At 38.2% G+C, this 18915-nt stretch overlaps 1 protein-coding gene across 1 annotated transcript in view; it reads left to right on the top strand.

Moving 5' to 3' along the window:
- LOC124717213 (zinc finger protein 135-like) overlaps positions 1-18915 on the top strand; it is a 182080-nt gene that overhangs the window by 113655 nt on the left and 49510 nt on the right. Inside the window, exon 6 of the mRNA XM_047244000.1 lies at positions 11258-11313. Coding sequence (XP_047099956.1) covers positions 11258-11313 — 56 coding nt within the window. The remainder of the gene's footprint in view (positions 1-11257; positions 11314-18915) is intronic.

An 18915-nucleotide genomic window follows, 5' to 3' on the forward strand; every position in this document is an offset into this window, starting at 1 on the left:
GTGTATAAAATTCCATTTTTTGTCCTGATATTTTCGAAGTCTATTGTTTTGCCTCTTAATCATTGAAAAATTATGTATCGATCAAATGGTCATTTTCATGTGAAAGATTTTATGCCTAAGAACATGTAAAAAATTCAAGCATTCTGTGTCACACATAAATATTAGTGGTGGGTTTTACTCAAAGTTAACAGTAAAAGGCGAAAACGTTGTCTTGCAAAATGTATTATATGACCATGAACACAGCACAAAAAACAATGTATTATTTGGTTATTTGTGACTGTGTGATTAGTGAAATGCTTTGTGAATGAACATTTCGATCTGCCTTTATATACTAGAATAACATTTGAAAGCGTTCCCAGATTGTAGTCAGCTGAAAACGAGAGACAAACATTCTTGTGAAACAAGGAAGAATATTGGTTAGAAATTACATGTTTAATAAATGAAATGAAAGAGAATTATACTGTATCATAATTGTGATTATTACAATAAATTACACTGGCAAGAGTAGTTGTGGAGTTAGTCTCAACAGACTCTTCTGCCTTCCAAAAATGACCAGCAATTAATTGGAACGAGTGTCGGTGTGTTTGCTTGATAATTGATGAAAGGCCCAAGAAAACTTGAGATACATTCATAGTATTTTTCAACCTAGAAGAAACATTCAGAAATGTAAAGTGATGCTAGATGTTTGAGATTCTCAGTAAAGTCTCTGGTGAGGAAATAATAAATAGCGTTGACACTTCAAAAATTTAAGGTGTCATATTGATGAGGTGAAAACCATGTTTTGGAACTTCTAAAACAAATTAGCTGAACAACATTTGCACTTAGAATCATTGCAAATATTGGGGGGGGGGGGGGGGGGGGTGGAAGACAGATTAGTAACTTGACATATTTCGCATATTTTCCTTCAATAATGTTGTATAGAATAATGTTCTGGGGTAACATATCTTTCACAAAGAAAGTCGTCATGTTGTACTCACCCGTGATCATCTTGTGAACATATGTTTAAGGAGCTATGCATTTTTACTACTGCTTCACACTGTATTTATTCCCTCTTGACGTTTGCTGTAAATAATCTGCTGCAGTTCAAAAGGAACAATGATATACCTAATTATGATACCAGAAGAAAAAAGTGGCAGCAATTATTCTACATTAATGTAGTCTTAAGCACAAAGGAAGGTGCACAATTTTGCAACCAAAATTTTTGATGACTTACCCAGTGATACATAATGTCTGACAGACAGCAAAGTAGAATTTGAAAACAATTTGAAAAAGTTTCTTGTTGACAACTCCTTCCATTCCATACAAGAAGTTTAATTACTGCAAGCTGTAAAAGGTGATGGATGGAAAGTACTAATTCACATCTGCAATACTAGGAAAAGGGTAGATTGCTACTCACTGTTAAGATAACATGTTGAGTTGAGATATTGTGTGAATGTATGTATGATTTCTTTTCTGAAAAAGGCATCGGCAGAAAGCTAAATGTGAAACAGTCTTTTTGTTGTGCCTTTGTGCAACTCTTTGTGTCATCTTTATGGTGAGTAAGAATTTCCTAATATTGTTGGTATTCCAACCTATAGTTTCCATTGTTTAACTCACATCTGTGAATTAAAAAAAATAAAAAAGTAAAAAAAAAGTACTTTAAATGGTCTGCATGTAACCATATTTTCAAATTAATGTGTGATGAGAATGTAAGGTGACTCAGTCCACATCATTACAATGTATTGTGCAAATGACCCATGTAACATGAAACTAACTGCCTACGTAACTACAATGTAGGAAAAGACAGATTGCTACTTACAGCAAAGAAGACACGTTAGGTTGCAGACAGATGCAATCAAAAAGACACTTATATAAAGCTTTTGGCCAAAGCTTTCATCTGTGAAAGAGAGAGAGAATCCAGTTGTACATGCAAGCAAGCATGCCTCACACACACATGACCACCAACTCCAGCGCGCGCGTGTGTGTGTGTGTGTGTGTGTGTGTGTGTGTGTGTGTGTGTCTCTTTCACTAATGATGGTTGTGGCCGAAAGCTTTATGTAAGTGTGTCTTAATTGTGCCTGTCTGCAACTTGACGTGTGTTCTTTACGGTAAATAGCAATCTGTCTTTTCCTTCATTTCATTTCATTTCATTTCATTTCATTTTATTATCTTCCTGTATATCATTTACATGATGTAGGAATTGTCACAACAAAGTTATCATACTAGTACAAGTACTACAGACATAATAATAGAATATCACTTTCAAGGCATTTTTTAAAAGTACAAGTTTAGACATACAAATTAAAATTTTTGGCAATAAATTTACACGCATTCAAAGTACTCATCTACGTCATAGAAAGTTTTGCTTAAAAGGTAATTTTTAAGTTCAGTCTTAAATTTTACTTCATCTATTATTGCCTTCATGTACACTGGCAGAGCATTGTAGAGTTTTATTCCAAAATAACTTACATGCTTTTGGGTTTGTGTTGTCCTTACCCTTTCTACATACAAATTCTTACGAGTTCTAGTATTATAATTATGGCAGTCCTCATTTGTACGTAGATTTTTCATATGTGCTCTTGTACTCAGAATGCTTTTAAAAATATACAGTGATGGTATTGTGAGTATTTGCAGTTCTTTGAAAAGGGGCCTACAATGAGTTCTTGGAGAGTTATGTGTTATGATTCGTACAGCTCTTTTCTGAAATTTGAAGATATCTTTAAGCTTGATTTAGTTTTACCCCAGAACACTATGCCATAAGACACGATGGACTGAAAGTAAGCAAAATACACTAGTCTAGTACAGTCTGTACTGCATACTCTAGATAATATCCTCAATGCAAAACATGCCGAATTGAGCCTGTGGGATAAGTACTTGAGATCGTCTTTCCAGCTTAAGTTTTGATCAATGTGCATGCCCAAAAACTTTGTGGATTGTACACTCTCTATCTTCTTATCCATTAGTTTTAACTGGAGGTCCATATCTTGAGTTGCTTTGCCATACTGTATATAATTTGTTTTACTTAGATTAAGTGTTAACTCATTAGCATTAAACCAATGTTGAATATATTTCAGGGCTATATCAGTTGTGGTGGTTAATGATTTTTTATCATCACTTATAATTATGCTAGTGTCATCTGCGAACAACATTATTTTGGTAGAAATATTAGGATTTTTTATGTCATTTATTAAAAGCAAGAATAATAAGGGACCGAGAACACTGCCCTGTGGGACACCTATTTCCAATTTCTTTGCATCTGAGACCCACTTGATTTTCTGATTTTTATGCTCTGCGATGATTTCTACCACCTGAGTTCTATCTTGAAGGTAAGATTCAAACCACTGCTTCACAACTCCCCTTACACCTATTGCCTCCATCTTGTTTAACAGAATTTTGTGATAATCAAAAGCTTTAGATAAATCTAAGTTAATTCCCACTACACATTTTTTAGTGTCGAGACTCCTGACAATCTCTTTGGTATAGGCATGGATAGCTGATTCTGTGCTGTGGCCTGAGCGAAAGCCATGTTGATTGCAGTTTAAAAGTTTGTGAGCATCTAAGTAATTTATGAGTCTGGTTTTCATTAATTTCTCTAGAACTTTTGAAAATGATTGGAGAAGGGATATTGGTCTATAATTTTCTACCTTGTATGGATCTCCTTTTTTAAACAGAGGTCTAACCTTAGAGATTTTCAACCTCTCAGGAAACACACCTTCGCTGAAAGACAAATTGGCAATATGTACCAGGGGCTTTATAATTTGTTGGGCAACTTTTTTTATTATTGACACAGGCACTTCATCCACACCTGCAGACACTTTTGATTTTAGACTCTTTATCACCTTTAATATTTCATTGTCATTTGTGGGAGTTAACAACATACTACTGTCTACTTTTGGGGCTGTTAATTTCTCATGTTTAGTAAAGTTTTTACTTAATGACACTGGTACACTTAAAATGTAATTATTAATGTAATTTGCCAGAGTTTCATCTTTTAATTCAATATTTTCACTATTTTTGAGTACTATTTCCTGATCCTTGAGGCCCTTACCTGTTTCCCTTTTCACAATTTCGCAAATAGTTTTTGATTTATTGCCTGATTTTCCTATTAATTTATCATTACTTAGTAATTTTGCTTTTGTAATTACTTTTCTATATATTTTTTTGTAATTTGTTACATATTCTTTAAACTTGGGGTCAGTCCAACTTTTCAGTCTATAGTTAAGCATTTTCATGGTCCTGGAGGAATTTCTAATACCTGTTGTGATCCAGGAGTTAGCATGTGTATGCCCATATGTGTTTGTTTTGAGATATGTCCATATGTGTTTGTTTTGACAAGTTTCTTAGGAAAACACATTTCAAAATTCAACATAAACAGGGAAGAAAAAACATTATATGCGGTGTTTGTGCTAGCTTGTAACAGTACTTCTGCCCATGATTGGTTAGTCAGTGTATTTATGAAGTGACTGCAACTATTTGTGGAGAAGGTTCTTTTGTACATTTGGTATGAACTATTTTTGGTCACAGGGGCTATGGGAAATTTGAGGATAAGTGCATTGTGATCAGATATTCCTAAGACAACATTTATTACATCAATATCTATGGCATCTATATTTGTGAAGATATTATCTATGAGACTTTTTGAAGAGTTTGTTATTCTTGTAGGGTTAGTTATATGTGGATACAAATTGAAGCTATGTAAAACATTCAGGAACTGATCTTTGGATGCACCTTCAGTCAATAAGTTGAAATTAAAATCTCCACTTATAATTATTGTTGATTTTTTATGATGTAATATTTTGAGCAATGCCTCTAACTTATTTCTAAAAATTTCAGGATCACCACATGGTGATCTGTACACTGACATTATTATTCATTTACTCTTTTGCATATTGAACTGTATTGCTACAGCCTCAAAATGTTTTTCTTCATTCAAGGATTCAGTTACATTGTTGATATTCCTACCTGAAGATTCCACTGTTCGATTTTAGCCTAACTAACTAGATTAAGATCGGTAATATAAAATATATACAACAACTGAGAAGGAACTAGAAGAATGTAAAATTAAGAGAAAAGTGTGTGGATTAAAAAGGGCATTGACTATATATCAGAGCAGCATTTACGGAAACAGAAGATTCAGAAGTGGGATGAAAATCAGAGTGATAGGTTATTAAAGAGGACAGTGGTCTGCTCTGGGGAAGGAGGAAGATTAAATGGGATTTACAATATACTGAGTGTGAAATATGGATTGAAATTAAAGAAAGAAAGAAAGAACTTTGAGGAGCAGCAGAAATGAGATTAGCAGTGGACTCAACACCAAACTTGTTATTGATGTGGTAGATGAAGTGAATGAATTTTGCTATTTTGGAAGCAAAATAACACATACAATGAATGAAACAATAAAGATATAAAAAAGCAATCTAGCACAGAAAAAGATGGCATTACTAACCTGAAGAGGTCTGCTATCGAGAAATATTGGCTTTGATTTTAGTAATAAATTTCTAAGATTATATTTGTGCAGCATTGTATTGAAGTCAGGGTGTCTACGACCCGGGAGATCCGGGAAAAACCCGGGAATATCCGGGAGAAAACCGGGAAAAACCCGGGAATCTTTTTGTGTTACGGGAATTTTTCATTGTTTTCAGTTAAATTTTTGTGATTTTGACTGGTAAGAACCAATACTCTAACAAAAAAATTTACTGTATCCTGCTTCTGCAGAATAGTACTGCAGCAACAAAACATGAACGAGAGAAAAAAACTAAAATAAAACTTAAGCCGCAAAGAAAATGCGACATATACAACAACAAAACACAGTGCTCATACAAGCGTCTGCCAGCAGCAAAGTGTGTCAGAGGCTTTAGGAAGACTGTGCAGTGCTTCTTAACAACAAATTGCCTCCAATGAGCGTGAAGTGACAGTTTTTTACATTAGATTCGTTTTAATGCAAGATCTTTTAATGTTTCACATGAACGAACATGCGGGCTTCCTGCGTCATCGTAGCTGCGCAAGTACAGTGACGCATGTTATCTGATGCTCTCTGGCAACTGCTGAAACGTACCTTTCTAGTAGGTCACGGAACAATATTGCGAATATTGCTTTGAAAAGCGTTACTTTCAAAGTCAATTTCCTTTTATGTAAGATAAACTATGTGAGAGAGTGTACGACGAATTTCTTAAATCACAGAGCGTTTGACTCTCATTTAAAAATCAACTCTTTGGGGACGACCATATGAAGAATTTCGAGCCCAGAAGATCAGACATTTACGTCGTTATTAAAAAATTTTACTTTCACGTTTATGTGATGTATGATATGCAAAAAAGATCAACAATATATGTGGAAGCTTAGCCTCTCTTGCAGCTTATTAATCTTAGAGACCAATATTATATGTGATAGCTTTTCTTTTCTTGTAGCAACAATTGTACATTAATTTAAGCTACTAATTTTTCTTATCTGTGTGTTCGCGCTACTTAAGAGTGATCTTGCTATTGGCTGACTACATCACATGTCAGATGCTGTCATCAGCTGGCGAGATCATGTGACATGAGCTGTGACTGGCTTACAAAAGCGCATCGCAATCTCGATTTTAATGCTTCGGAAAGTAACATGCGATGTTTGGTGGAATTCGAATTTATACCTTCGTAACACGGAAATATGCAGTGTATATGTTGCTGCACATCAAAGATCTTTCCAAAACGTGTTTTTTGCCCTGAGTTTCATCTTCTGAAGTGCCGGGAAATTCTACGCCGGTGTATAAAAACATAAACCATAAAAGGATTGATAAGTGCCGAGGAAAAGTATACTGTCACTTAACACGGAAAAAGTGTATTTTCACCTGGGAGAAAGTGTATTTTCAACCGGGAAATCCGGGAAAAATCCGGGAATTATTTTTCCTTGTCCATGTAGATACCCTGTGAAGTGAAACGTGGTTCTTGGAAAACCAGAAAAGCAGAGAATCAAAGTGTTTAAGATGCTGAAAATTAAATGGACTGAAAGGAAATGATGAAATACTTTGCAGGAATGTTGAGAAAAGGAATGAATGAAGACCACTTGCCAGAAGAAGTGACAGATTTGCAATACATTTGTTGAGACAGCAAGGAATTATCAGAATAGACATTGACTCATTAATGAGTATTTCTTTTTATCTTCCCTGAGAATCATTGTCCTTTTTGAGTTCGTGAGTGGCTGAGGAGACCAATGCTGGAACAGGATGTATACGCCCCGGGACAACCAGGAAATGCAGGAATTTTTTCATCTTGGAAAAACTTAGGAATTTCTTAAGATTCTAGCTATTTTTTTATTGTTTTACTTTCCAGTTAAATTTTTGTAATTTTGACTGGTAAGAACTGGTATTCTAACAAAGAATTTTGCTAGCCCACTACTGCAAAATAATACTGCAGCAATAAAATGTGTGTGTGTGTGTGTGTGTGTGAGAGAGAGAGAGAGAGAGAGAGAGAGAGAGAGAGAGAGAGACTAGAAAAAAGAACTTGTAAACAAAATGTGCCATTTACCACAACAAAATGCAGTAAACACAAGTGTCTGCCATCAGCATAATGTGTCAAAGGCTTTAGGACAAAGACTACGCAACACTTCATGACAACTAATTGCTTTTGGTGTCACAGATGTTTATGTTTCTAACAAGGGCATGGGAAAATGTGGATGGTGGTTTAAGAAGTGTTGCTTTCAAATTAAATTTCCTTTTATGCAAGATGGATTAAGTTATTTGTGGGAACGTGTGATGAATTTCTTAAATCAAGTAGTGTTTGACTCTCATTCAGAACTCAGCACTTTGAGGACCAGCCACTCAGAAAAAAAAAATTGGGTCCAAGCATTTATTTAAAATTTTGCTGGCACATTTGTGTTTGATATGTCTTAAATGGTAACACATGCTAAAAACACCAATATTGTACATGACAGCTTAGCTTTTCTTGTAACTACACTGTATGTGTATTAATCTAAATGATAAACTTTTCCTATTTGTATGTTCATGCTATTTAAGTCATGTTGCTAGTGGCTGACTACATGCTCTGAATATCTGCTGTCATTAGCTGGCAAGATCATGTGATGTGAGCTTTGATTGGCTAACAGAAGCACATTACAATCTCAGTGTCAGAGCATTGGAAACTACCTGCCTTTATTTGACAGAATTTGTATTAATACTTTCATAATACGAAAATAAGCAATGTACATATTGCCACGCATCAAAGCTCTTTTGAAAATGCGTTGTTTTTTTACTAGGTTTCATTCCCTGAAGTGCTGAATAGTTTTATACCAGCGTATAAATCCTTTATCGTTCAAAGCATTGATAAGTTTGACAGCTCTGGGGTGAAGTATGTTGTCACGTAACACGGGATCAGGAAAAGATATACTTTTACCCAGGGGGTAGTGTGTTTCTCACCTGGGAAAAAGTGTATTTTTAACCTGAAAATCTGGCAAAAATCTGAGAATTTTTTTTTTTTCTTGTCCATGTATAGATCCTGTGGAACCTCATTTTCTATTATATTGAGGGCACATTCTGTCCATTCTAACCACGGATTGTACGGGGTTGTTTGTCACGAGATTTTCTTGCCATATTCCAAGGTTCCATGTATTCGATCTCAGTCTTTGCCGTAATTGTTCAAAGTGCTGTGAACAACCACAAGCAGTTGGACACAGTGTTGGACAATCATTGGCAGTGGTTTCCCAAATACTGGTGTCTGTTTGGCCCTTTTTAAAGAGTATTTCTCATCGTTCTTGTACAGTTTCAGTTGCCCTCCTTGCTTTTGTTGTCTATTTTTGAATTTCGAGTACATTATTTGTTTTGGTAGGTATCTAACAGGCATGTCGGTAATACGAACAACCCATCGAAGTAGGTGTTTGATAATGATGGGCTCCATGCTGGTAGTATTTGTTTCCAGCAAGTTACTGATATTGGCACACTGGTCTTGCCATTTCCCTTTCAGTATTTTCACGAGGTAACACTTACAATATTTTTTGAGCAATTTTAGATGTCACCTGTAGGTGATCAAGGCCTCAGACCTGTTAGTAAGACTTGGTATAATGGTAGTCTGATAGGGAAAGAAATTGGTATGAGTGCTGAGGTAATGGTTGTTGAAGACACTGTCCTGCAAATGGCCAGAATTTTGTCTCACTATCTGGTGCCTGTTGGTAAATACCTTGCCAGAAACACTGTGTCCTTTTAGACCAAACTGAGGTGCAGTTGATACGGTATTTAGCACACGACAAATGCAGTAAGGAATAATTTCCAAGGTACTAGAAGGAGCTGTAGAGAGCGAGAGTTTTAGAGGAAGGTAGAGATTAAAATACATATGACAAATAACTGAGGAGGTTGTGTGGAGGTGCTGTTCTGAGATGTGGAGGTTAGCACAGGAGAGGAAACTGTGGCAGGTTGCATAAAACCCATCAGATGACTACTGACGAAAGGTGTTTTTCACCTTGAACTTTAATTCCATTATAATTAATTACCTGAATTATGTCCAGTTTCATGAGTCACTCCAATGCTTTCACAGACAGCCTGCATGGCTTTTCGCTCAGGAATTGTATACAAGTTATTCTAAATGTTGAACCCATTTGAAAACTTCGTATTTATTCAAGTCCAAAATTAAAAAGCCTTATACCAATGAAAAGAGGAAGTTTCAGAGTTTTTTTCCATAATGTTTGATATCTATTTAATATTTTGTAGTAATTTGTAATTAATTAGCTTTTAATAATTAGAAATAAGATAAATGTTATAAATGTTCAGTGTTGCCACCATTGGCTGAATGGCAAACATCAGTGTGGTAGCGAAACTCATCCCACACGTGGGAAAGCATATCTGCTGTTACTGAGTGCATGGCAGCAGTGATCCGGTTCCGTAGATTGTTCAGAGTGATTGGTGGAGGTGGGATGTAAACAGATTCTTTCACACCCCATAAGAAATAGTCACAGGGTGTGAGATCAGGAGATCTTGGTGGGCAGAAGTGCAGAGCCAGGTCTTCAAGTCCCCTGTGACAGATGCGGCATTGAGGAAGGGAGTCATTTGAAAAGCTCACACGTCACGGTACCAATGGGGCGGAGCTCCATCCTGTTCAAAAATGAAGTCCTGGAAATCTTCCATAACTTGAGGTAACAGTCATTTTTCCAGCGTGTCCAGGTATGTGATTACAATTACAGTTCTTTCTGTAAAGAAAAATGGTCCGTAAACCTTTGTACGGGATATGGCACAGAACACGTTGATTTTCGGTGAGTCTCTTTTATATTGCAGTGGTGAATGTGGATTTTCCAAACCCCATATGCGAACATTGTGTCTGTGCGGGGGGTTGACTTCTTCAGTAAGGTGAAATGTTGTTTCATTGCTAAAAATTATATGCCTTAGAAATGCTTCATTCTCCATCTTTGCCAGTACATGACCACAAAATGCGAGACACTTCTTTGTCACTAGGGTTGAGAGCCTGCACAAGTTGGAATTGGTACAGCTTGTACAGCAAACGCCATCTCAGAGCTTCCCATATAGTTGGTTGGAGTATACAAAGTTCTGAACTGGCTCCATTGGTAGACTTATTGGAACTGCGCACAAAACTCTTGAATCAGTCGGACATCGTCCTCTGACACACGTGATCGGCCTGTGCTTTTTTCTTTGCACACACTCCCAGGCTGTTTAAATTGCTCAAACGTTTGGCTAATGCTTTTGCCAGTTGGTGGTCGAATACCGAATTTGGTACAAAATGCTCGCTGCACTGCACTTTTTGACTCTCTTTATCCGAACTCGAGAATGCAGAAAACCTTGTGCTCCACAGTCACCGTCTCACTCACAACTGACAGTGAAATCGAATGGTGGCCTATTGCTGCACGAAAGCTACCGGCCACTTCTGAAACAATCATCGCCTGCCTGCCACTGCTCACCAAAAACTTCGAAACTTCCTCTTTTAATTGGTGTAAAGTTTGTTCATTTTGGATTTTTACTTGAATACATATGAATTTTTGAAAGTGGTTCCATCATTTAGAATAACTATGTATTTTCATCTTGAGCACCACCAATGTACGTGTTGAAGCCATTTTGAGTAATGAGATGAGACATCTGGCACTGCTTTCACATTTACTTATTTCCATATGATGTTAACTGGGACGCATCTAAGAGATAGAATTCTTTGACATTCCATAGATATCTCATTTCAGCTGTTGGAACAGTGTTCGCATTAGCTTTACAAATGGTTCATGCTGCAGCACCATACAGTAGCAGTGAACCTGTTATTATTATTATTATTATTATTATTATTGTAATAGATGTTTTTAATTCTTCTTTCAGGAGCTCAAACATGAAGTACAAGTACAGCTGACAAGTAATGGCAGTGAATCAGAAAGGTAGAGTACAGTTTATTTTAGTACCTCTTCATTTTTATTTTGTGCATGAGTCATTTTGCAGCTCCATGTTGTAATCGGAGCAGCAGAACATAATGATATCACACTTATTCACAGAATATCGAATGTTGTTGACTAGTGTCTATAGTGTTCACACGCTTGATCTGTGAAACACTCAGTCTCTTGCTCTGTTTCACCAACAGCATGCATTCCTGTATTTAATTAATAGCTCTAATCTTCCTGAATGTGCACATTTTGAAACCACTCATGTAAACATCTGGTAAAGTTCTTAATCTCCATGAAGATTTTGAGGAGAAAGCATTGGACTCTGCAAGTTTTAAGCTTGTTATCTGTTGGAGGTTTGTGAATAACACTTGTTTAGAGTGGCCTTATGGTGAAGAGAAACTTCATCAATTCTGGAGCCATCTAAATTCCAGTCACGAGAACTTCAGATTCACTTTGGGGCCGGTAAAGCATGTACGTCTTCATTCAGCATAAAACTGACAACATCCTGGGGTGTATGTCTTTGTGCATCTAAAACTGACAACATGCTGGAGCGTGGATATTCACCTGCTAGCAGACAGCTGTCATCATCAAGTGCAGGCAAATTGCATTCCCAACAAACTTATTCAAGGGGCACATATGATTGCTGATAAGGACTGTCTACAGGAAAAATTTGAACATCTCGAAAAAGTTTTTGGTGATAACAGCTATCCATCGTGCAAGAGCCGTGAGACTTGAAACTAAAACTGGATGTGTGTCTCCCACCTCAAGAGGCTGAAAAGGAAAGGTTCAAGTCCATGGCCCTCCTACTTTCTTCTAAAACATTTTGTATCCTCTCTAAACATAGTCATGGCTATTTCTCTATCAGCTCCAAAGATAGCCACACTCATTGACTCTTGAAGGTTGAATTGAATCTACGGCAGGTAAGTGTGTATAAGATGTTCTGTCAGTATGGTTTGTTGTCTATAAGACATATTTTATGTACATTGTGCAGAACATCGACAATATACTCGTTTACTACGGCCTGACCAGTATGTTGGAGCCGAGCACTGTAGACAGGCAAGCCATTGAGCCAACTGCAAGAACAGTCGGATTTAAATGTCTGTTTCATCCGTTCTGGGATTTTAGTTTTCAGGGAAGCTATTGGAATACATTTGAGGATGTATTTAATTAATCATTAAGATGGTCTTAACCTTGACAAAATTTGAAATTTGCCAGTGGAATAGTTAATTCTTGTAGATAACAGTGTCGTCGCCATGTCAACCAGAATTCTGAAACACAAGGGGTCGTGGTAGCATGTATCTCTGCCACCTGTGTGGTATTTCTTCCACAATCATTCAATTCCCTGAGGGCTCGTGAACTTGGCTCACCCTGCCAGTATATAAGGTGGATGGGAGTTTTTCTCCATCAATCATTGTGGCTTACTCAAAGATGGTTTAATGGTTTATAGGTGAAAATTAAACAACAGACAAAGTTAATTTATTTGTAAGTTAACTTTAATTGTTGCTAACAATAATTCATGTCCACCAATCATCTTTCTTGATGGATATAGCTTTTAAACAGATATTTTGTTCTGATAAGCACAGTTCGTGATACTTGCATGGCACCCAGTTCCTGTTCACGAGGTGCTTTCCTATTCTCGCATTGCAAACAAATGTAGTTTCCATAACATCATTCATGACATATTATTGTTTACAGTATTCTTTTTCTACCATCGATACTCACACAAAAGCAACAAATGTATATGTGCTCGCATAAGCTGAAAGCCACTCCCACATGTGATTCTTAATCTCCACGATATGTGCTCAAAGATAATATTTAAATTATTCTTCCACATATTCCATATGGTGAACTTGCATTTGATAGTCCATATAGTATCCCTCAGCATAGTTGTAAGCATTTGCCAGTGACTGTGTTGTTCATGAAGCACACTAAATGTCAATTAAAGCCAAAAACCAGGAAATGGATAAAGAGGGGAGCACACTAGCAAACTCTGTAGCTTTTCTTCCCTTTATCAGCAATATTTCTTTCAAAATAGCCAGAATGCTATGGAAATTTCAGGTTAACGTAGTTTTCTGACAGCCATTCAAGATTACAGAACTACTGGGATCAGTGAAGGATGACTTGTAATTGCAGGAGGCTGGAATTTAGAAATGATCATGTAGCATTGATGGCTGGGAGGCCCCATCCCCGGGGAATTCAGCTGCAGGGTGCAAGTCTTATTTCAGATGACACCACGTTGGGCGACTTACGTGTTGATGATGAGATGATGATGAGGACAACACAACACCCAGTCCGAGAGCGGAGAAAATCTCCAACCTGGCTGAGATTTGAACCCAGTTCCACTGCATGGTAGACAGATATGTTACCACTCAGCTAAGCAGGCAGACTGGAATCTGGAAAAATACTTTGCCAGTGTGGTATGGCTTGCTCAGGCCAGACCACATGCACTTTGGAAGACCACTGTACCAAATGCTGATGCTGCACCCGGCTTTTCCAACCAGTCAAGTGTGTTGTCACTGAGCATTGTACCTCCACTGTGTATTAGTGTGATAAATAGTAATTTTGACCAAAGTGACTTCTTTTTGAGACTGTTATTAAAGAAACCATGGAAATATGAGGGGTATTCAATAAGTAATGAAACACATTATTTTTCTTGGCCAATTTTGGTTGAAGAATTTGCTGTGGGACATCGTGAAATATTTGTGCTTCAGCCCCAATAGTTTGATGACGTTTTGGTCGGTGGCAGCACTGTACGTGGCCTCAGAGTGGTGCCTGTAACAGAAGTGCATTCCAAGCAGAGAGCTGTCATTGAGTTTCTTCTGCTGGAAAACCAGAGCATTGCAGATATTTATAGGCACTTGCAGAATGTCTGTGGAGACTTGGCAGTGAACAAAACCACAGAGTGTCATTGGGCAAGGCATCTGTCATTGGAACAAGCTTGCGAAAACCTGTTCCGTTTCCTACATACTGGCTGCCTGTGCACACCCTCAGGAAATTGTGAACTACTTCTGCGTGTTTGTCGGCACAAAAATGCATACGAATTTCTCCTTCTTCATGACGGCGCAAGGCCTCGCACAAGCCTGCGTAGTTGAGAGAAGCTCACAAAACTTCATTAGACTGTTCTTTTATCATCCACCCTACAGCCTGGATCTCGCAACATCTGACTTCGAGTCTGTCGCATTGGTTGGAAATTCTGTTGAAACGTAGGGTTTTGTAGCCAAAGGAATGGGGAATAATATGCTGTATTGGAATTCTGAATAAAACCGACCAGCTTTCAGAAAAACTTGTTGTCTACTTATTGAACTCCCCTCATACACGTGGCAGCGAATCTGATGAAATGCAATAGTGAGTACCAGTTGTATAGTTTGTGCAACTTTATCAAATCTATGATTTATTCTAAACGAAGTCGGAAGAGTACACAGATGGTCACAATAAATGGCAACTCCGAGGGCAGCTGAGTTCCGCAGTTGCACCAGTGACAGTGGTGCCTGCCTGGTAGTGTGTTCACTCAGTCAACACAGTTGTAAAGCACGTCCAAAATGTACACGCAGCTTACTAGGAAGTTGTGGAATGGGCGAAGGCTCGGTCAGACTTTGATGTCTCACCCGGGGATGACTGGCAGGTGCTCAGTTGATGTATCATGGAGAGTAGTCAGTTACTGCCTGCAAATTGAAGTCTTTATCAATAATGATAAGTCGTGTAAGTTCATGTAGCATGATGTATGGTGCATTACATAGGGAAATGCTGGATGAATTGTGTTAAGGTGAAACCAATAGTGTACGAATGTACTACACCTTAGTACATTTTATAAGCAGACTGAGAGTCTGTCACATCATAATCTTCTGTTAAAATCATTCTCTTCTCTGGGGCAAGACAACAAATGATTGTTTATTGACTTCTAAATATTCCACTAAATTATGGTACTCAGATCCCTTGATAATGATAGCTAATTAAGACACATGCTACTTGTAAAAAATACCAGATTACATAAGATAATTACGCACCATGAGATATAATGAAAAAATCATTAAAATGCATACACCATCTATCTTCCTCTTGCTTGTTAGGCTTTTGCCTGTTTCACCGTCATGTCGTGTGTCTGCTGTCTGTGGTTAGTTTTTATTTTATCATGCAGTGCAGGCTCTCGTGGACTTTATTTGCATCCTTGGTAGTTTTGTTTTACAGATATTGGACCATGGTCCAAGGCATATTTCTGTGGCCAGTGCTTTGTTTCCTAATGCTGGAGACATCATCATAGGCTGTAAAGACCCAGATAGCAATTTCAGACCTGTAAGTGCTCAGCAAGCCAAACTGTTGTTATACATCTATGCAGCAGCTGAGTTGTGACGTCATCAGACTGCTGGTTAAGATCGGAGAGCCATGCTGACTTGTGTTATGAAGCTTGTAGTGGGGAAAGCTTGTAAGTTTGCTATATTTTACACTGAGGCCCACAACTTGTCTAATTTACATTCTTCTTCTTTCGCATTAAAATTGTTTTTGTGCTTTTTATTTTCTGTTCCGCCTTTGCAAATCCTGACATAGTAACGATTGGATCTGGATAAAACCATGGCGTGGAGAAACTAATTTGGTGGGTATCTGGTTCCAGTTCATAACACACCACTGCAGATTTATCTCTATTTGCCGGATGACAAGTGCTCTTGTGTTCCTTAAGCTGGTTATCTTTGTACGTGGGGGAAATTTCCAAGTACTTTGAGACATTTGTCATACTGCTTTATAAGCTTCAAAAATCCTTCGAGGAAAAAATCAGGGCATTGCATATGAGAGAAGCATGGAACGGCTTGTTTGACGTCAGCATTGCTGTCAAAGCACCTTCCGCTGAGAGTCTTCTTCAAAGCAAGAAACAGATGGAAGTCACTTGGTGCGAGATCCAGACTGTATGGCCTATGGTGTAAGCACTCCCAACCAAGAGTTGCAGTATGGTTGTGTGTTGCCGTCGCCGTCGCCGTGTGTGGTCTCGCGTTGTCATCCAACAGTAGAACACCAGATCTGAGAAGGCCAGGCTGCTTTTTCTAAATCACCTCTTTCAGTTTCGAGAGAGTGGCTCAGTACTGCGCAGCATTGATGGTTGCATTCTCCAGAAAGTCCAGAAGCATCCCAGAAAACAGTGAGTAGCACTTTACCTGCGGACAGAGTGCTTTTGAACTTCTTTCAGACAGGTGATGATGAATGTTTCCACTCCACGGATGCGGCCTTCAATTCAGACGTGTAATGGTGGACCCACATTTCATCGCCCATCACAATCCGAAACAGAAGGTCATTGCAAAGTTCATGGTAATGCACAAGCTGTTCCAGGCTGAATGGCATGCATTGTTCCATGTGTATCGGGGTCAGTTGGTGGGACATCCATCATGCTGACACCTTCCTGTATCGAAGAATGTCATGGATGATCTTGTGAGCTCGCTCATGTCCGAATTGAAGTTCTGCTGCTACTCCATCGATGGTGGTACGCCGGTTCGCTTTAATCGTGTCATCCACCTTCCTCACATGTGCATCTGTAGTGGCCGTGCACGTCCATGCAGGTCTCGGTATGTCTTGCACGTGCTGACGTCGTCCGTTGCTGACACCATCGCCACACCATTTGCCTCTACATCACACCTGACCCACACACCTCAACAAGGCAGTTATGAATTTTTGTGCCTGGTACTCCACATGCCCATTCATAGGAGATAACAGCTCTCACTTCTGCCTTTGACCATGACTCCAAAATGCACCTTCTCTCCATAGCTCCAGGAAAAGACTGAACGGCTTGCCTCCGCTTTGTGCAGGCACTGCTTGATCGCAGGTGATCTCTTCCCAATGGTGTATCAGTGTCTTGCACATGCGTGTTCACCTGCCGTGTCATCTTGTGCCCATATCACACATCTCTGCCCACAGTCGGCAGGAGAAACTTACTTTCCAACTCCCCCTCGTTTTTCCAGTGCGACTGCATGTGTAGGGATTTTATGTACTCTAGCTGTGGCAAGCATGGGCTCTCTACAGTATTCAAAGACTTGTGCAACTTTCTTATTGGTTTAAACACTGTGTGAATACTGTGTTTTCCTAGTGCTCTGCTGATAAAATCTGTGATCATTTCTGTGAATGTGAGGGAAATTTTCCTTTAGTTTTTTTTTTTTTTCTATCAGAAGCTCCAGATCTTTTAGTGGTAGTGTCCTATTTATCTCTCTGTCAGAGCAGCCATTTCTGTTGAAAGTAGTGTGTATATTATCAAGCTTTTCCTCTGAGTACTGTGGTTCTGAGTGCTTTTAAATAGCTTTGTCCACGAATATTTAAATAACTTCTCTTTTCTGCAGAGGATGGTGACTGGAAATTTTGTGAAGGTACCTCTATCCATGTGAGTGGGCTTTCTGTAGACATTGTGCCCTAAAGTTCCTTATGGTTTTCTAAGTACCCATACATCCAAAAGTGAAATTTTACCTTCTTTCTCTTTTTGTATAGTGAACTTTGTATTGGAATTAATATATACAAAATTAGGAAATATAGAAATATGAGTATTCTTTTTCACCACAAGGCCATATAACGAATATATCAATGTATTGAAACCAACAACGTTGTTTCTTGTTGGCCATCTAATGGGCTCTTTCTTCAAATTTTTCTGTATAGAAATTCACTATGACTGCAGTTCTTGCCCATCCTGTGCTGCAGGAATTGTAGGCAACTCGTTTAAAATGTCATTACAAATAGCTCACATCTTGGGAACACTGTTGATTGTCTTTATGTTGGTATGATTTGGTGTTTCTCTTCATTATTCTGTTATGATGTGGCAAGTTTCCTTTCCACAGACAATTTTTGGTTATGTGGATTTTCCTTGTATTCCTGTATGCATTGTTTGCTTAGTTTGCCGTCACACTAGCCTTTTCGAATGTCATAAGGACTTCCCCAATATTGTTGGTGCCTATTCTTCTTGTGAGAACATGGTGATTAATATATGCTGTTGTAGCTTGTGGAGTTGCAGTATGTATTCAATCTTTCAAGGCAATATTGAATGCCTGCATAGATGTTGTGTGTCAAGGCACCTGTGTGCGCTGTTGTCATGATGTTCATCCTGCAGCTGGCATAATGCGGCATATAAAGGTGTATTGAGGCTCTAAATAAAATTAAAGACTGTGAATCTTGTTCTGTCCAATTCAGTGAACCAGTTTTAATAAAACTGTGAACAGCAATGTATATATCAATAGTAGTTTACAAATTCAATTTCAAGACAAAAATATCTCATAATAAATAACAGTATATAGTTTATATACGGTGATAATGTGTGTGTGTGTGAGAAGTCTATAGGAAGTGTAAGTAAACAACAAATATTGAGTTTGAGAGTGATTAAGAATGTCTGGGAATCTATATAATGTTATGTGACAGAGTAGTGGATAATACACACTGAGAGTAATATCATTCGTGCAATTCTGAAGATATCGAAGGCAGATAACTGCAAAAACTAGTGTACAGACAGCTTAACAGTCCAGGTTGTTGGCAAGAATAACATACAGAAGAACGGAGAAGGAAAACGATGATCTGTTAGACGAGAATGAGTTTGGCTTTAGCAAAGGTAAAGCCACCAGAGAGGCAATTCTGACATTAGTCTTG

The sequence above is a fragment of the Schistocerca piceifrons genome, chromosome 9, assembly GCF_021461385.2.
Source record: "Schistocerca piceifrons isolate TAMUIC-IGC-003096 chromosome 9, iqSchPice1.1, whole genome shotgun sequence".
Lineage (NCBI taxonomy): Eukaryota > Metazoa > Arthropoda > Insecta > Orthoptera > Acrididae > Schistocerca > Schistocerca piceifrons.